Source organism: Hirundo rustica, chromosome 24 (genome assembly GCF_015227805.2).
Source record: "Hirundo rustica isolate bHirRus1 chromosome 24, bHirRus1.pri.v3, whole genome shotgun sequence".
NCBI classification, from domain to species: Eukaryota; Metazoa; Chordata; class Aves; order Passeriformes; family Hirundinidae; genus Hirundo; species Hirundo rustica.
Window position 1 is genome coordinate 2,260,727 of NC_053473.1, and position 20,029 is coordinate 2,280,755.

General features: G+C 53.5%; 1 protein-coding gene across 1 annotated transcript; it reads right to left on the minus strand.

Annotated features, from left to right (window-relative positions):
• Positions 1-5,557: 5,557 nt before the first annotated feature.
• Positions 5,558-18,439, minus strand: LOC120762924 (potassium voltage-gated channel subfamily A member 3-like). Its single transcript, XM_040085820.2, has 2 exons — positions 15,008-18,439; positions 5,558-5,995 (listed from the first exon to the last, which is right to left on the minus strand). Exon 1 carries the CDS (start codon positions 18,276-18,278, stop codon positions 16,518-16,520), a length of 1,761 nt encoding a protein of 586 aa, XP_039941754.1. The 5' UTR covers positions 18,279-18,439; the 3' UTR covers positions 5,558-5,995; positions 15,008-16,517.
• Positions 18,440-20,029: the final 1,590 nt, after the last annotated feature.

Consider the following 20,029-nt stretch of genomic DNA (forward strand, 5'->3'; position numbering starts at 1 on the left):
CGCTGCGGTTCAGCCGTTTTATTGAACTTTGCATATGAAAGAACAGTTTCAAGTTCTAATGAGAAAAAAAAAATTAAAAAAATAAATTCAACATCAGGTAAAAAAATCACACAACTGGGGGGAAAAAAAAAAATCACTTTTTTTAACCGGGCACTGAACACAAGGCCCACACCATGGTGGAGTCACCGGGACGAGGGGACGCAGCGGCTGGTTTTAGCATCAGACTGATTTAAAAAAAAAAAACAACAAAAAACCAAGTTTTAAACAGTTGCAACGCAGCTCACTGGCAAAACCAGAATTTCAAATGAACTCAGAGTAACAAGACTGCATTTAACATCTCCAGCCCAAAATTGCATCGCTCCTGTGGCACCTGATCAGTCAGGACTTAGAGACGAGTTCAGATTTCCAGTTGGAGACACGGAATTTCCCAACATTTCACTGCTCACGGGCCCAGTGCGTGTCCCAGGTGAGACAGGCATGGAAACGTTTCTGCATTACCCACTTGAACACGTGAGGGAAGGAAAGCAAAGTCAAAACTATATCCAGCCATCCCGGGAAGGTTCCATGAAAATCAGTTGCATAGTAAAAGGTGGGAAATTAGGAAACACGAGCTGCTCCTGTGCCTCCCCTTTGCCACGTTTTGGGGTCTCAGGTGATGAATTAAGAGCCTGTTCTCCTTGCAAGGTGCCAAACTCAGCCATGGAACCCCTGACCTCCAGCAGTGAGGGAGATTTTCCTGCAAGACCTGAGCACTTGGGAAAACCAAATCTAATTTCAGTGCCCCAACGGCAGCATGAGGGACGCAGCACCCAGCACAGCTTTGCATTAAAATTCCAATATTTCAGGCACTTCCTGGCTACATTTCCACTTAATACCTTTAGATTCACAGTTCCAGCTCTACCCATGACTTGTATGTTGCCAGGCAAATTGTCCTGCTCTGGAATCATCCTCTGGAATGGGAATGATGCATTTAACACCCAGCAGCAGTGCCTGGCCTTGCAATGGTCAGAGATGTGTGGTGGACAAACCAGTCAGAACCATCTCAGGCCATTCCTATTCAGGTGCACTGATGACATCGTTGTGGGCCAAGCAGGAAAAATGGGGAAAAGAAACAAAATTTACCTGTGTCAGAGGCTGGTGGAAAATACGGGGATTAGAATGTGTAATTTAATTCACCCAGAGCCGCTGCTTTCTCTAATCTCAGGTGGAGAGACAGACTTCCAGCTGGATTTGTGCAATGCAGGAGAGCGGGGAGCACTCAGGGAAGAAAAACCCTGTCTCAGAAATTCCTTAATTTTAAAAGGATTCAGTAGCAATAACAGCATTTGAACACCTGGCTCAGAAAACACCCAAGAGTGTGAGGTAATGACGCCTCCAGCATGCTCGAGGCTGGTGTCTGAGATGTCAGTCCTGCAGGGGTTTGCCTGTGGAAAGAGGCTGGAGGCTGGGATGGGACTGTAGGAATCACAGAATCACAGATTAAGAGAATCCCAGAGTGATTTGGGGTGGAAGGGACAGCTCATCCTGCTTCCATGGGCAGGGACGCCTTCCACTGTCCCAGGCTGCTCCAAGCCCTGTCCATCCTGGCCTTGGACACTTGCAGGGATGGGGCAGCCACAGCTGTTCTGGGACTGTGCCAGGGCCTCACCAAATCCTGACTTTTCTCCCAAATCCAGCTTCCCAGCATTCCCTCACTGCCTCCGACAGCCCATTCCAGCCTCACTGCCAAGCCCTGTCCCTGTGCTGTGTCCCCTGAGCCTTCATTAGTGCCCTGAAACACTTTTGGAGATCTTTTGCTTTCTAATTTTGCTGCCTTCTTGAAACAGCTTAAAACATGTCATTAAAAGGAGCGGCTTTACGCGACCCCGCGCCAGCCCGGCTCCCAGATCCGCTTTTCCTGCCTCTCCTCCAGCACGGATCCAACAGCAGAGCTCTCCTCACTTTAATTGCACCCTGAAATTAAAAGGGGAAGGGCTGGAGCACGGCACTGGGCTGGGCAGGGAGCAGAGATGTCGACGTGTTCGGCGTCTCAAGAGCTCCATCCGAGCGCGACAGCTCCGAGCTGCTCCGGCGTCTCGGAGCGCAGCTTTGAAGGGCTATGAATAAAGATGAGCAGCCTGCCTCGGGATGATTATGGGAATCAAAGCACGCTGTTTTTTGGATCTTCTCTTGATGTCAGCCATCATTAAATCGCTCCCTTTTTTGCTGTTGTTGTTGTTTTAATCGACTGGATACATTTTTAATTTGTCTTCCCTCGCCATGCGCAGCCCGCTGCCGTGGCAGTCCCGGCACGATGGTTATCTGCAACACGCACGAGGCCGGGCTCAGGGCGGTGGCAACACAGATTAATGCACTGGACTGACAGGTCAAGACTATCAAACTCTCGATTACTGTGGAAAAGCACATTAACACCCAGCTGGCTCAGCGACCAAGCACGAGGAACCCAAGAGCACGGAGCGACGTCGTCAGCGCCGGAATGTACAACACCGAGGAGAGGTGGCTTTTGGCAAGATCGTCATCACTGTGAGATGGTTGGGGCGTGGTGGCACCCACCAACCCAGCTGGGTGAAGGGAGAAGGTTTTTCCCATCACTTTAATAATCGAAATACAGTTTTGAGCCCTAACAGAGAGATGCCGTAACAAGTGGCTACTGAAAACAGACGAGGTATAATGATGTAACAGACGCGCGCACACACACATCATAAAAAAGCTCTCTGTAACACTGGTGAAAAATAAAAATAACTTTAGTGCTGATACATTCTATCCCCCATTTTAAGGGCTACTAGATCATGTTCCAAAAGAAACTAAATATAACACCTTTGGGACCAGGGCTTCCCAAGATCCGGAGCTGTGCTGCAATCCAGAAAATCGATTCTCCTCCTGTTAATGTGCCCTTACCCGTGTGGGCAGCCTGGGGCCCCCCTCCTTTCACGGGGGTTTTGGCTGTTTGCAGCCCAAACCCATCAGCGCGGTGGAAGAGTGGCTTTGGGGTCAGCCTCTCACGATTTCAGAGCTGCTAAAGCTGTGTTCAGTCTCCTTTGCGGGCTCAAGAGCACACTGAGAACCTGTCACGCCGCAGGGAGGCCGCAGACAAATGTGTTTTGCAGCTCCTCAGGGGTTTGGGAGGTGAGATGTCCCAAAAAAGGCCAGCTCCATCTCCCCCAGCCTGCCAGCAGCTCCCTCCGGGGCAATGGGGAAGAGCTCTGGGGAGTTCCCCGCGATGGAAGCGGCTCAGCGCTCACCCCAAACACCGGGCACTTCTCTGGGTCTTTTTAAAGGGATTGTTTAAAATCTCTGAGGTTATTGCTGTCTGAGAGCAATAATTCACGTCAGGCTGGCAGGGGACGCAGCTCCTCTGTGCAGGGACACGTGAGGGACACCCGGAGCGCCTTTGGCTGTGCCAGGGACGCAAACGCTGCAGTCCCTGCTCGGAACTGCTGCCACAGCCCGGGGATTGCCAGAGGAGCATTTTGCTGGAAGATCCCACGGAGCAGCTCTGGGCAGGGCACGGCCAAACCAAGTTAATGAGAGCCGCTGCCCTAATTAGCTCTAATTCGCGCAGGCGGCTTTCACATCACGTTGGTTTCACACCATGGGTTATTTCACCTCCACGGTTCCAGTTCCCCGGCATCCCTGCCCAGCCTTGGCACCCCCTGCTCATCTCCGTGGGCTCAGGGACCTGCTCCATGAGGTCTTCCAGCAATCCTGGTCCCCGATCCCAGTCTCCCTCTGCACCTCGTGCTGTTGGAGCCGTGGTAAACCCAGGTGCCAGCAGCACCAGCCCTTTCTCCTCCATTCACCCACAGCTTCAGGGTTTCTTCCATGCTGGGAATAAATGCAAGAGGAGCAAGGTCCTACTGAGAGCCAGATCCACATTCTCCAACTGATTAAATTGACTGAAACTGCTGGGTTTAACACTATTGCTTCTTTTTGCCCTCTCAGCCCGTTCTGCCCAACCTGCACCTGTGCAGAGCCCTGGGGATTTCTGTGTTTGGGCCCCCCAAGACCCTCTGCCGTGAACAAAGTCTCCACCAGCAGTCGTGCACCTGCCATGGCAGGAGGAGGAATTCCAGCCAAGAATTTATCCGTGTTTAAAAAACAAACAAAACAAACGCAACCTCACCAAAGTTGACGCATTCCTTGTAAGAATCCCCTCGTTTCCCAGCGTTAAGGGAAATTCTCAACCCGAATTTCAGCTGAGGTTTGAGTGCAGGGTTCTCGTTCTCTTCAAAGCTCGTCTGCAAGACAGGAAGGTGGTGCAGACAGCTGGCTGCTTTGCCTTGAAGGTTCCCGAGGTTTCCCACTTCCCAGCCTTCCTTCCGGGGGTTGGTTTCGGTGCATCCTCACTGGGGCTGTCCTCGAGGCCTCCCTTGTGTGGCTCCTGTGGATGTTCCATGTGAAATGCAGGTAACAGCTCCACTGGGGGAAGGATCCATGTTTTGGTGCTTCCCCCTGGAAGAGAGGTCCTTGCTCCACCTTCCAGGTACCCGGTGGGGACCTCAAGGCTTGTCCTTGGCCACCAAAGACAATCGGCAGCATCAGCTCAAGGGTCTGTTTCACTCACAACGATTTTGGTTCCTGTTACCTCCCCTCGGGCAGCTTCTGCTTCAGAGGAATCTCCAGCTCACTTGGTTCTGTCCAGTCCAAATTAACATTCCCAAATCATTCCCAGGGAATTATTGCAATGCAGACAGAGAGGTTCCTGTGCTCATCCGAGTCCCTCCAACATTATTTTCACCCTAAAGTCCCACGCTGTTCCAAGTTCCACTCCGCTCCGCCGATGGAGGCTGTGCCAGAAGGGTTTCAGTCTCCAAGCTGGGCTGGAGACAGCGTGGATGAGGCCGGGGAGGAGGAAAAGGGGGAGCCAGAAGCAGGAGAGACCATCAAGCCCTCTGCCATTTGCATTTATCCCTTCGCACATCATTTCTCTCGTGGCACCAGGATAACATTGATCCGTGCAGTCCCAGGAAACACAGCGAGGTTATTATGAAAGCCCAGCTTTAAGAGCTTCCCAGCCCAGTATGGGCAACCCACAGCTCTAAACCTGCCACCAAGAACCTCAGTGTGCAAAATGAGACAGCAACGGGCAGAGGAGGGATGGAATTCCCGATTATTACAGAATTAGCAAGGCAACGCTATAATATTCCCACAGGACTGGGGTACTGTGGGAGTGCAGACAAGGCAGAGAGGCTCTCATGAAATGGAGCAGGAACGTGATTAGCCAAGAATTGGGTTTTTAGACCTTTTCTACCCTGGAAATTCAATTTGTCCTTAGTTTTTCATGGAGGGATCGTGATAGCAAGGCACAGCTGTTCGACACCCTTTTCCTCAGCACCAGCAGAGATGTTTCTTTCTAAATATGGACTTAAAGCAAATCACAGCCTTTGGGTACAGCACAGAGCTACTTATAAAGGGCATTTCCAGGAAAGTGAGAAAAATGGAACGGGAACGATTCCCGAAGAGCTGAGAACAGCCCGTGGCCTTCGCCAGGGAACAGCGACAGCAACCGAATTTCTCCCCACTCCCTCCCACCCCGAGCAAAACACTTGGACTGAGTTTCAGCAGCTCTGCTTAACATTTCCTTTCTGGTTGCTTCATCTTTCAAGAGATTTTTTTTTTTTAAATAATATTAAAAAATAAAAAGACTGAAATAAAGTCCAAGTGACTTCCACCTTTCCTCCTCCTTTTCCCTGGCTTTGCTCAGTCTCGTTATATTGCACATGAGTTGAAGAAAATCTGGCTCCAAAGATGTTCCCCACTACATAATGCACTTGTTAGAAAACACAGAGAAAGTGGGAAATGTTCCATATATAAATGAATATATGAAATATGGACTGGGTTTCGCTGGGAAGGACGGGCCCTCTGTCAGTCGGGTCCACGGCAGCGTCGGTCGCTGTGTTGGGGGTGTTTATTTGGGATGTTTGTCCTTTCCTTGGTGATGTTTTCTTTCTCAACACAGTCCTGAAGGTCTTAATTTCCAAACTTCTTCTGTGATCTGTTGGGCAAAGCAAAGAACCGCTTTTATGCACAGCCTGCTTTGGAAAACAAGAAGAGGAACCTTTTTCTTTCAAGTAAAGTGGAAGAGAAGTTGCATGTTGTTCCCTCCTGACAAATTCTCAACTCCATTTCCCACTAATGAAAAATGAATTTCTTCTAATTAAAATTCTTTAATGGACTACATGCCACACAGTCTAAAGCAAGCTAAAGATAGGAAAAAGATTCATTAAATATATTCTGGTTATTAACTGTTATCTCACATTAACGGCAAGTTCCAAACCCTGAATAATTAGTGCCAAGTGGGTTTTCCTCACGTTTTTATCTTAATCAAGCTGGGTTTGTTCTGACATGATGTAATTCACGAGATATTGAGCAACTGGTTGATTTTATAAATCCAGTCCAGGTCATGGGAGGAGCCAGGGCTGATCCCACTCCCAGAACTTGGGCTGTGGAGTCGCTCCCACAGAGCACAAATCCCAAATCCCAAATCCCAAATCCCAAATCCCAAATCCCAAATCCCAAATCCCAAATCCCATTTTGATGCGGGGGTAGGGGTGTCCAGGAAAGGGCCCAAAAAATCCCCCAATTTCTGCAGTGCCAGAATTGCACCCACAGCTCTGCACTCAAGGGACTGACTCCTGTTTTAATTCAAGGGAGATGCTCTGCTCCGTCTTTGAGACACTGGAATTTCTAGAAATCCCGCGCAACTGTTCTTATCCCTCTCATCTTCCGAAAAATCCGCGTTCTGCCTTTACTTCACAGCGTGTAACTGGAGCATCCCAGCTGCCCAGATGGGACGGAGCCGGGTGCTTCATTAGCAGCTGGCGATGAGGGAAAGGCTGGGAGGAGCCGCAGTGGCGGCTCAGAGCCCAGCCCGAGGCACCAGGACCCGCCTGGTCCCAGCTCAGCCCCAGGAATCAGGCTGTGTGCCCCAAAGGGAGCGGCAGGAGAGAGCTGTGCCAGGTGGGATCCACACTGAGGAGGGAGGGACCCTGCCTCTGGATGTCTCTGGGGTGCAGGGATGGAGATGTGGCAGGGATGAAGTTGCAGCATAATGAGGATGAGGGAATGAAGTTGCAGGGATAACGAGGGTGCAGGGATGGTGAGGATGCAGGGAAGGTGTTGCAGGGATAATGGGGATGCAGGGAAGATGATGTTGCAGGGATGATAAGGCTGCAGGGAGAGTGATGCTGCAGCTATGATGAAATTGCAGATGAAGTTGCAGGGCTGGAGTTGTAGGGATAACGAGGTTGCAGGGATGATGGGGATGCACTTGCAGGGATGATGAGGATGTAGGAATGGTAATGTTGCAGGGATGAAGATGCGGCTGTGATGAAGTTGCAGGGATGATGAAACTGCAGAGATGAAGTTGCAGGAATGATGAGGATGCAGGGATGATGTTGATATGGAGATGCTGAGGGTGCATCTGCAGGGATGATGAGGATGATGCTCCAGGCGTGCTAAAATCCAGCAGAGAAAGGAAAGAGGTGGGAATTCCTGCCAGGAGCAAAGATCCCTTTGTGAGGCAGAGGAAATGAGGGGCTCAGTGCTCTGAGCCAGGATCTCAGCCCAGGCAGTCGTTCAAGCCCCAGCTTATCCTGAAGTGCCAGCAGCACCATTCCTGGGCTTAAAGCTAACGAGGCTTTCTGCTTTATTGGACTGGGCTTGCTGGGGGATTAAACCCCTCCCACCTGCAGCCGGGAAGGGCTCCAAACTGCCGGGATCCTCAAGGAGCACTGGAGCATTACACACTCAGTAAAATCAATAAACGCACAAATTAGACCCAAACAGCACCTCCAGCCCAGGAAATGCCACTGGGCAAGAAGGTGATGGTGGAGTTGGGACTCTGCAGATGAGGTGGCAAATTACAATTTCAATTCCCACCGGGCAAATAATCCAGTGCTCTGGGGTACTCTGGTGTTTCCAAGCTGCATCCTTGCCAGTGAAGAAAGAAATGCCAAATCCTCAGCCTGACAGCGGTGTTATTTCTCTGGCTCCAGTACGAACAGCAGTGGGAGTGAGAAGCCAGGAGCATTCAGGAGCCATGGCTGCTCCAGCTCCTGAAGGGATCCAGATGTCTTTCCATTGTACAGGGGTGAGGAAATCCTCTCCATCCCAAGAGAAATAGAGGATATGAAACAGCAGCCATAAAAATTAGATGTTTTTAAATTGTCTGAGCCAAATAACTTCTATCTAAACACTCAGAGCTGGCAAAACAGCTCCTGGGAGTGCAAGGACTGAGCATCTCCTGAGTCCTTCCAGAGGACTGGAAAACAGCTCCAGTTTGGGACAGCTTTTTAAGGGATAAACAAAGTGACCTGCAAAAACAATGGGTCTGGCCATCCGTCACTGATCCCCAACAACACGCTGGAATGGCTGAGAGTCTTAACACAAAATTAAAGAGGAAGATTTAATTGATGCCAATCAACACAGGGTTTCTGTTAAGAAAACAGATCTCATCAAATTATCTGATATCTCTGACTGAGTCCCACACTTGGCTGATAAAGGTGCTTGTGTAAAGCTCTCCTCCAAGGGAATTGCAAGAAAACAGAGCAATAAAGCCAAATTCCCAGGAGATGTCCCAAGGGAGAAACACAGCTGGACCCAGGTCGCGTTCCCCACTCGCTTCTCCTCAGGCTCGCTGCGCTTTCTCAGAGCATCTTACAACCAGGATGGGACAGACACCCCTGAAAATTTCCCAGGCTTGTTTCTGATACTGCAGAAAGAAGATTTCCTGCCTTAATTCTGAGGGATTTAAAGTGTGGAATGTCATTCAGGCGCCTGCACCCACGGAGGAGCAGGCAGAGCTAGAGAAGCCCTCAAACCTGCAACGCTGCATCAAGTTCACAGCAACTCCTTCCTCATCCCTCCTGCTGACTCAAATTCCCAGCAGCCAGGGCCATTTTAAGCCCAAATTTCTTGTGTCTGGTTTCTGTGACCTGCTGCAACAGCACGAGGTTAGATTGTTACAGAGACACAGCGGCAGCTCCGAGCAGAGACAGCCCAGAGGGAGAGGAGGGTTCTCAACCCGAAATTCACAGAGATTTCAGGAGAAATGGGCCAGAAGGGTGGGAGAGGGAAGATGCAGAGTGAAGAAACCATGGCAGAGGAGGATGTTGATGGGGAGCTGAAGGCAGAGCTGGCAGCTTGGGGAGCTGTGTGAAACCTCAGGCTTCCCTCCAGCCAAGGGAAATAACTGAATTATTGGGGTCCCCAGGGCAGGGTCTGCAGGCTTTTCCAGCCCCAAGAGAGCTGAATCCCATAAAATCTTTGGAGGAGTCCTCTCTTCTTGCTCTGTGTTTCAAAACTGCCTCTTCCTTCCCCAAGAGCTTCATTGCAAACCCTTCCTGAAGCTGCTCGGTGCCGTTTACAGATGGGGAAACTGAGGCACGGAGGAGCCCACCGGCCCAAAGCCAGGGAGCAGATCCCACAGGGCTCACACCCTCCAGGCCTGGGAGCAGGGACACATTTCCCTGGAGCAGCAGCCCAAATCCCTGAATGGCACAGCATCACCCACTCCCCGCTCTGCACGCAGCTCCTCCCTCGCACCCAGCCCAAGAGCAACCTGAGCTCTCTGCAAATGCAGAAAACCCTTTGCAAAGGGTGTGTGCATCCCTTCCATCCTCCATCCCAACATTTAGCTTCCCCTGGGGCAACACCCCGAGCACAGACCCTGCTGCAAGCCCCGATCCTGCTGAGCCTTCGGTGCTTCAACCACGGAGAAAAGCGTGATAAAACCCTGGAGGATTTTCCTCATCTACCCACGGTGCTGCTCTGGGGGAAGCAAAGCAAGGCAAAACAAAGCAGCTGTGCTGGTCAGCCTCAAAAATAAACCTGGCTGCACTTTTCAGCCTCGCTGGGGTGAGCAGAGGGGGCGATGGGCTCATCTTCCCCACAAGCCACACATCCAACCCCAGCCCGCCCAGCCAGGGGGTTCAGAGACGCTAAAAACGAAATGCAAGCTCTGGAGCAAAGCAGCAGAGCTTCAAAACGCTCAGAAAAGCATCGGAATCCCAAGTCTCAGGGAAATGAATCATTCCTAAACAAAGCCAGCAGCGCCTGCTGCCATCGACCGAGCCGGGGGTCTCACGAGGAGTGTGCAGAGCCGCCAGGGAACGCTGCTGGAGAGCAGGGAGCATCCCAGCCACTGCTGGCTCCAGTGAGAAGCTGGAGGAGATGGGAGACATGTTCTAATTTATTTGAGCGTGTCTTGGTTCATAAGGAGGAGCAAAGCGACGGCGCCCTGCGGGGATGTTCGTGCGGGGAGGTTTCCCTGCCCTGCCGCCGAGCATCCTCAGCGCTAAAGATTCAGCTCTGAGCAGTGATGAGAGACAGCCAGACCCTGAACCCTGCGGGTGTCAGAGCAGCACGTCAGTCGTGGAAGGAAAAGCGCAGAGGGGCTCCCGGGGTTTGTGTTTGTGGCTGGGTTTTGTCAGAAATGGGGATAAAAGGGCTCAGGTCGTGAGGGGGGTGCAGGAGCCTGCAGACATTCCTGTTCCACACTGGGATGCACTGAGTGACACAGAGCAGGAGCCCTGAGGCCTTCCCAGCACGGAGCTGCCAACAAGTGGCTGTCAGGGGGACAAACATCCCTGGGACAGGGACACCTTGGGACAGGGACATCCCTGGGACAGGGACACCTTGGGACAAGGACATCCATGGGACAGGGACACCCTGGGACAGGGACATCCATGGGACAGGGACATCCATGGGACAGGGACACCTTGGGACAGGGACACCCTGGGACAGGGACACTCCTGGGACAGAGACACTCCTGGGACAGAGACACCCTGGGACAGGGACATCCTGGGACAGGGACATTCCTGGGACAGGGACACCTTGGGACAGGGACATCCATGGGACAGGGACATCCATGGGACAGGGACATCCTGGGACAGGGACACCTTGGGACAGGGACACCCTGGGACAGGGACATCCATGGGACAGGGACATCCATGGGACAGGGACACCCTGGGACAGGGACATCCTGGGACAGGGACATTCCTGGGACAGAGACATTCCTGGGACAAGGACACTCCTGGGACAAGGACACTCCTGGGACAAGGACACCCTGTGACAGGGACACTCCTGGGACAAGGACACCCTGGGACAGAGACATCCATGGGACGGAGACATCCCTGGGACAGAAACATTCCTGGGACAGGGACATCCTGGCACAAGGACACTCCTGGGACAGGAGCACTCCTGGGACAGAGACAACCCTGGGACAGGGACACCTTGGGACAGGGACATCCATGGGACGGAGACACTCCTGGCACAAGGACACTCCTGGGACAGGGACATCCTGGCACAAGGACACTCCTGGGACAGGGACATCCTGGCACAAGGACACTCCTGGGACAGGGGCACTCCTGGGACAAGGACACCCTGGGACAGGGACACCATCACCCATCAGCCTTTCTGGGGAGCCAAGGACAGAGTGAAAGGTCTCATTGTATCCCAGGTTGAACCACAGGCAGGAGAGCTTGGACTGGAGTAGGAGCTGGGATGGGCTGGAAGATGGGGCTGGGACAGCTCCAAAGCCGGGCCCAGGGCTCAGAGTCGTGCTGTGGGTGGGACCCAGAGCAGGGAGGGTGCAGGGGAGCAGCCCCAGCTCCGTAGGAGTGAGAGCTCCTGGGACAAGGCCCTGCCCCCAGCACCCTGTAACCATCAAATGCTTTGGGTTGGAAGGGACCTTAAAGATAAACTATGACAAAAAATCCCCAGATATCCAGAAATCCCTTATCCCCCTGCTCCCACACCGGCTCTCACGCGAGGATGCCGGGCACTGAGCTCTCCCTCCAGCTACGCACAGAGCTGAGGCTGAGGGGCAAAATCGGGCACAGATGAACCCCATCTGCCTGTGTGCACTCCCAGGTTTGCAGCCTGCCCGGAGATGGTTTGCTTAGAGCATTTCAAAACAGGGAAAACCGAGCCCTGCTTCCCTCCGGCGGCGGCGGAGCCTCCGTGCGCTCGCACCGAGACATGCATATTTTAAAAGCTTGGCAGGAGAGGGCTCCAAACTACACAATTAAACAGATTTTTACACAGGACGCTGCCCGTACACACCGAGCACCGCCAAACACCTTTTCCTTGTGTTACGGCCCTGCAGGAGAGACCCCTCCGGAGCGGTGACCCCGGCTGGCTCCTTCCATGCCGCCGGGGAAAGCACTCGTCCGCCCTTTGCCGCTGCTTAATTGCCCATAAAGTGGGGATTAAAAACAAAAAACGGCTTCTTTTGTCAAGGGATGCAGCAGGAACAATTGCCTGGGGAGAAATTCAACCCTCCCGGAGGAAAGAGATCTCTTCAGCCCTTGTCTGTGTCCACACGCGGGGTGGGATGGATACGGCTCTGCTCCGGCACCCCCAAGCACCCGAAGGGCATCTATTGTGCTGGAGAACAACAGAACCTTTCGAAGGAGCTCAGGCCTGAAAACACGCGAAAAAAAGAGGGCAAAGAAGCAGGAGAAAAAGGTGATGGTGTCACAGTACCCAGTGGAGGGGCCAGAGCTGCATCTGCTGCACCCCCCCAGCACCAGGGATGTGTTTCAAGGTGGCATCCGGGGCTGGAACAGGGGATCAAGTCCTAAAATACAGGCAAGAGGGAAAGGGAAGCGGAGAGGAGACTGTGAAAAGAGAAAACAGGAGGTACAAGGCTCCGCAGCACCCTGTGTGGAGGTGGGAACAAGATGTTCTCTAAGGTTGTTTTCAACCCAAACCTTCCTGTGACTCTGTGATGAACTGAAGGCATCCACGGAGGCAGCTGCACTCACCCCTGGGCTGGGAGCTGCCTCCTCCATCCTCGCTGCCATCCTTCAGTGTGGCTGTGTCTCTCTGGTGACAGGCACGAAGGACAGGGCACAGGGAGGACATCACCACACTGGGATTGCCCGGAGCTGCAGGGACCCAGCTCCCCTGCTCCTGGGGTGCTGGGGAGCACCGGCCAGGAGCTCGTGGGTGCCCTTTCCTCCACTGAAGGTAATAAGCTGAGCTGGGCAAGCCCTTTGCCTCGCAGACAGCAGCTCGGCTGGTGCTGATCCCCTAATCCTGCCCCTCCAAGCACATTGGGGACAGGAGAGCCCAACACGGCCGAGACTCCTCTGAAACCCCCAGTGCCTGCTGAAACACTGCCTTGTCCTAAGGGACAGGAGAGCAGAGCCACTCAAACCACAGCTGGCTGTGGAGAGCCCAGGATTTTGGGGATCTCTCCAGTGCCTGGCACAACATCTGCTCCAGAGGAACAGAAGGCATTTATCAGAGTCACTGAATGCTTTGGGTTGGAAGGGAGCTCAAAGACCATCCAGCTCCAGCTCCTTGCCGTGGGACACCTCCCACTGGAGCAGGGGGCTCAGTTTCTCTGGGTGAATGGTGCCCTGAGACAGCAGAGAGGGAAGATGCAGAGAGGGCAGAACACCCAAAGGATGTCCCCAGTTTTCCACTTCCACCTTTTGGAGTGTATCAAAAAGACAGAGCAGCAGTGAGTTTTTGTCTTTCAGTGATGCCACTCCAAAAAAAAAAAACCCCAAAAAACCAAAACACATAATATTGAAAAGTATTTTTCTGAACGTGAAAAGGGGGAAATTTGGGTCAGATATTGGCAGTTGTGGCTGCCCCATCCCTGGAAGTGTCCAAGGCCAGGCTGGATGGGGCCTGGAGCAACCTGGGATTGTGGAAATTGTCCCTGCCCATGGCAGGGGTGGGACTGGATGATCCTTACGGTCTCTTCCCATCCAAACCATTCTGGAATCCTACCAGAGCCAAACTGCCTTTTACCCCAGTGGGTGAAGTGGTTTCCTTGTCACCTCGCCCATAAAACATCTTTTACTGTCAACAAAACCCCTTTGAAGCTACTCAGCTCCTACAAAATCAGGCAGGGAGGAGTCAGGGAAAGAAAACAACAACCTGCAAGGTCTCTGCTTATTTTACATGACAGAGAAACTGAAAATGGTTCTGGGCCATTTCCAGGAGAACGTGTGGTTTCTGTACCCTGCGCAGCTGCCACGGGAAAAACACCAACCCAGAACTCATCTGCAAACTCTCCTGAGTGCGATGTTTCCACTGCTCTTAAACTCAAACCCTCCTTTTAGGAATAGGCATGTGGGAAATCTTTAATCACAATAAAATTTAGTAATAATAAGAGAGAATAACAATAAAAAGTGAGGGCTCGTAGGCAGAAATGACATTTCAGCCCATTGGCAGCCTGTGGAAAAGGCACACTGAGGTGTTCCCAGTTATCCCAGACAAGGAATCCCAGTTATCCTGGACAAGGGATCTCAGGTTTGTAACTTGCCATGGTGTTCCAGAGCATCTCCCTAATAAAGATCATCTCCTGGACCCTCAGCCGATGGGAACTCTGGTAGCTCCAATAAAACCATCACACCCCAACTGCCTCTGATGTTTTTCTTGGGTTTATTGACTGTGGCTAAGGGAGGGTGCTGCAAACCGTCCAGATCCTTCTGAGTCTGGGAAAAATCCCAGCTAAACTCTAACTTTGGCATGGCCAGCCTCTCTCAGGACAAGGCCCCCTCTCCACAGCCGCAGGAAAGGTGTGACTTGCACAGACTGAGGGCAAATTTCTCTTTGCTGTAGGTATTTAACAGCATCCCTGCTCCATGTGCTACCTCAGAGGAATTTGGGTTTTTTAAACCAAAAATCCAGCAAAACTGAGCAGAGCTGGAGCCAAAGCTCTGGAGGCCAAGCTGCTTTTGGCCTGTGTCGATGGCAGGGGCTGGATGGGAGCACTGAAGCACTGAAATCACCTTTCCAGCACAGAATTGAAGCAATCCAGCTGCAGAGAAGCAGCAGGGTTTTCCTCCTCCCACAGCACTAAAAAGCAAATACAATCAGAGGAGCTACGGGATATGATCCCACTTTATCTAACGTGTATAAAAATACCCGAGAGCGGCAGGATAAGCTGGAGAACAAAAGCAAGCAGTGGAAAACATGGGGTTTGTCCAAAAAAAGCCCCAACATTATGACTCCATTGAACTGTCCCCCGTGCAAAGCTCACCTGATCCCGTCAGATGTCCCGTGGCCCCTGGCACACACGTGAAGACGAAGCCAGTGATTTTTCCCGGCGGGATTTTTTTTTTTGGTTATTTTTTTCAATCCTGTTTTTTACTGTCCCCCTCGTCTCACAAAGCTGCCGAGGTTCCCCGGCCGAGCTCCCCAGGAGCTGCTCGGTGCCAGTTCCCACTGGGGTTGGGGTCGTTCTCGGTGGAGCAGGACGAACCTCCACGCCCGGATTTCCCTGCCAAGGTGAGGGACAGGTGGATCTGGAGGCGCTTATTGCCTGTGGATGCTTTGTTGGGCACACGGGAGGAGCAGCGGGACAGGAACCGGGAAGGGGGCGCGGAGCCACGATGCCTTGTGGGGACGGAGGAGATGGAACCATCTGGAAAGGCTTTTTGCGGGAAGAGCAAGGACCAGGGGGGATGGGAGAAGGGATGCCATGACAACCTTTGGGGGTTTCCCAGGAAACCGTGGTCACCATGGCAACTGCATCACTCCTGTCGGAATTAGTGACTTCCGCTGGAAGGCGTGTTCGCCACTTTAATCTTCTGGCGATCAGCGGCTGCATCTCTTGCAAAGGCATTGCAAAAAGAGGAGGAAATGTCCCTTTGTCTCCGGCTGGGCGGGTTGGAGGCTCCCAGTGGATCCTGCTCCGTGTGCCGGGGGCTCCCGAAAACATTCCAGCCTTCCTCTCCTCGCCCTCCTCCTGCACACGCCCCTGCTGCACGGCCACAGACTCGACATTGGAGGAAATAATTCCATCAGGTTACAGGGGAAGGGAATCCAGAATAGAAAAGGAAGGCTTAGGGGATTTTTCTTTTTTTTTTTTTTTCCCATTTAAATCAGCATTGATTGCGCTTGGTCTCTGACCAGATTAGAATTTCGTAAATGATCTAATGGGGGAAAAAAGGGAATCTGGGCTGTGCCCGTAATGGCTCATCACATGTTTCAATATTAAGCATCATTTAACGATGTGGTAACAGAGACTCTCTGCAGAATTAAATGGTTATTTCCTCCCAGCCCCCTCCCAGCACGCTCTGCCTCACGTCTTCCTCATTCCTCCACCCAGTCCAGGTTTGTCAAACCAACAAGTTATCCTATGTGATGGAAGGGAGAATGGCTACACACTGCCCTTAGGGAAAGAGGGGGAAATTCGGGAGCAAAGCAAGAGGTTCCCCAAAAGCCCGAAAAGCAAAGCAGCCCTGCAACACGTTGCAGAACAAACACCTGTTTTGACAGTGAGTGTGGTTTGTCTTCATCCTCCTTCTCTTTACCCTTTAGCTGTCCTCTTCTCCAGAGAATTTTAAATCCTTTTTACTTTTGGATCTTTAGAAAGGAAGGATCTAAAAAAATAAAGGTATAAAAACGAGGGCACACACAGACCGACGATGGTGCATGTTCCACACAACACCGACACACAGTCACTTTGCATTATTACTGGTTTTGTTATTGGTGCTGTTTCACCGTGTCCTCAGACTCCGTCGCTGCTCGTTTGGCTCGGGTTTCTTTTAAACATCCGTAAAGATCTTTTTGATGTTCACACAGTTGGGATTGTTTGTGGCCGTGCAGTTGCCTGCTTTAAAGGCAGCCTGTTTGAATGCACTGTGGTTGATCCCCCCTTCCTCAATCACCATGTACTCGGACTTGCTGAGGGTGGAATTGCTGCGAGCCTTCTTCATCTCCTCGCTGGACGAGAGGTGCTGGCAGCTCCCGACGTGCATGTACTGGGCTTGCTCCTCGCCCTCCGTCTCGCGGTGGTAGAAATAGTTGAAATTGGAGACGATGACGGGCACGGGCAGCGCGATGGTCAGCACCCCCGCGATGGCGCACAGGGAGCCCACGATCTTGCCCCCGATGGTGATGGGGTGCATGTCCCCGTAGCCCACGGTGGTCATGGTGACCACGGCCCACCAGAAGGCATCGGGGATGCTACTGAACCCCGAGCTGGGGTCGTCGGCTTCCGCGAAGTAAACGGCGCTGGAGAAGAGGATGACGCCGATGAAGAGGAAGAAGATGAGCAAGCCCAGCTCCCTCATGCTGGCCTTGAGGGTCTGCCCCAGGATCTGCAGCCCCTTGGAGTGCCGGGAGAGCTTGAAGATGCGGAAGACCCTGACGAGGCGGATGACTCTGAGGATGGCCAGGGACATGGCCTGCTGGCCGTTGCCTTGCCGCTCCGCCAGCTCCGTGCCCAGCGTGATGAAGTAGGGGATGATGGCCACAATGTCAATGATGTTCATGATGTTCTTGGAGAAGGTGGCCTTGCTGGGGCAGGCAAAGAAACGGACCAGCAGCTCAAAGGAGAACCAGATGATGCACAAAGTCTCCACCACGAAGAAAGGGTCAGTGAAGGATGACACCATGGAAGCAGCCGAGGATGAGGAGTTGGTGAAGACATCAGGTGGGAGAGGGCCGCCGCCCGTCCCGAAGGTCCCCCCGGTTCCCTCATAGTCATGGTCATCCCTGAATTCAGGCAGGGTCTCCAGACAGAAGATGACGATAGAGATAAGGATGACCAGGACAGAGACAATGGCGATGCCTCGGGCCGGCCCGGAGCTCTCGGGGTACTCGAAGAGGAGCCACACCTGGCGCTGAAACTCCTTCTCGGGGAGCGGCCGCTGCTCCTCCCGAATGAAACCCTCGTCCTCCCGAAACTTCTCCATGGCCTCCTCCCCGAGCTGGTAGAAGCGGATCTCCTCGGAGAAGATGTCGATGGGGACGTTGACGGGACGCCGGATGCGCCCGCCCGACTGGTAATAGTAGAGGATGGCGTCGAAGCTGGGCCGGTTACGGTCGAAAAAATACTCATTGCGGAGGGGGTCGAAGTAGCGCATCCTCTTCCGGGGGTCCCCCAGCAGCGTCTCGGGGAACTGCGCCAGGGTTTTGAGCTGGGTCTCGAAGCGCAGCCCCGAGATGTTGATCACCACGCGCTCGCAGCACTCGTGCTCCCCGGCGCCCGCGGGCTGCCCGGCGGGCACGGCCGGCGCCGGGGGCTGATCGTAGCGATCCCCCCCGAGCAGCGCAGGGGGATGCTGCGCTTCCTCCGGCAAAGGGTCTCCGCCGCCGCCGCCGCCGCCTCCCACCACGGTCATGCTGCTTTCCTCCCCTTCTTCGCCCTCTTCCTCCGGCTGCTCGGGGCCCGGCTGCGGGGCGGCGGGGGGCAGCGGCTCGGTGTAGCCCAGGTTGTGGTGGCTGCTGCTCGAGCCGCCCCGCGGCTGCCGGCCGGCGGAGGAGGCGGCCGGAGAGTAGAGCAAGCTCCGCCGCTCGTCCATAAAGGTGTGGGGCGGAAGGGGAAGGGAGGGGGAAGGGGGGGGGATCGGAGAGGCGGCAGCCGAAGCCTCTTCTTCCTCCTCTTCCTCCTCCTCCGGGCGGAGAGGGAGCAACAGCCGCCCAACTCCTCCAGAGGCTGCCGCTGCTCTGAGGAGCCGAGGCTCTTCTCAAAAAATCCGCCCCCAGCCCTGGCACCGCCTCGCTCAGTCACCGCTCCCGGAGACACCCACCAGCCCCCCGGCCCTGCCCCGCAGCCCCCCGGCAGCTGCGGGCACCCCCTGCCCTGCCCCTGCTCGGGCGAGCCCCGTCCATCCCCCAGGCAGCGCCGAGGGGCTTCAGCCTCCCCCCGGGAGCATCCTTTGCTGCTCCGCGGGCTGCAAGCAGGGAGAGGGGTTTTTTCTCCCTGCCGGAACCGCTGCCTAGAGAGAGTTTTTCTGCCCTCCGCCAGGTGGAACGCAATTTCGACTCTGAATTTTGGGGGTTGCCTGTTGGTTTTCAGCTGCAGTTTCACAGGGTGCGAGGCTGTGGGCAGTGGAAAGCCGACAGCGCGGCCAGAACCAACAGTTGTTTTGAATCAGTCTGGGTTTGGCTGGGGGTGGTTTTCCTCTGTCTAGGAGAGCGTGTGCATGTGTGTGTGCACATGTGTGTGTGTGCACGTGTGAGTGCGTGTGCACGCGCTTCCCCCACCAAAATAAACCCAGAAGCAAAGCTCCTCTACCAAGGAGGTTCCAGGCTGAGCCCAAACCTGCATTTCAGACTTTCCATCAAGAAAGCCAAAACCCTTCTATTTCTTTTTCTTTGTTTCTCCCTTCGATTGGTCTTCTTAAGCAAATTGTTCAATTGTGAGCAAAAGGGGCTTTTTCAGGCAAAAACCTCCTCTGCAGGAGCCCAGAGCTGCAAAACACCAGGAGCTGTGTGTCAGGGACAGCCTCTGATCTCTGCACTCCCAGCTCTCCCCCACGTCCCCATTTTTCCAACTCCCTGCAATAGCTGAAATGTTTTAACCCCCAGCCACGTGCCAAGGGGGTTTGGACAATTCAGGGAGCTCCCAGCTTGGGAAAAAGTAACAGAAAGGTTTGGGGTGAAAGGGACTCGAAAGCTCAACTCATCCCACCACCCTGCCACGGGCAGGGACACACCTTGAACTGGACAAAGAGCTGGGAGAGGAGAGGAGAGGAGAGGAGAGGAGAGGAGAGGAGAGGAGAGGAGAGGAGAGGAGAGGACAGGACAGGACAGGACAGGACAGGACAGGACAGGACAGGACAGGACAGGACAGGAGAATGTTCCCTTGTAGGGCCAGATGGGTAGTCCTGCCACGATGGAGGTTAAAACCCCTCCACCATCCCCACTTGAGCTCATCATCCCAGTTATTTTTAACCAGCACAGCCTCCAGAAGGTAGGGAGAACAACAGATGAAAAGATCAAACTTATTTATACTTTAAATCAGAAACAAGCTGTCCAAAATACCCAGATCTGGGGAGGGAACAACAATAGATGCTGGTGCAAGAGCCGATTCCACACTCTGAAGGCAGATGAACAGTGAGGATGGAGTCTGGCTGAGCTGAGCCCACCAGAGAGGGGGAAACACCCTCTGCCACCGGAAACCCAGGAGGATTCCCGAGGGAATGAGCCCCAGCAAGGTGTGCATGGAAAGGAGGATGCTCACCCACGCCCCACACCAGGACAGCCTCGCCAGGCCATGTCACCCCGCCCCAGACTTGGACACAAGTCCCTTTGTTGCCACCTCCATCCG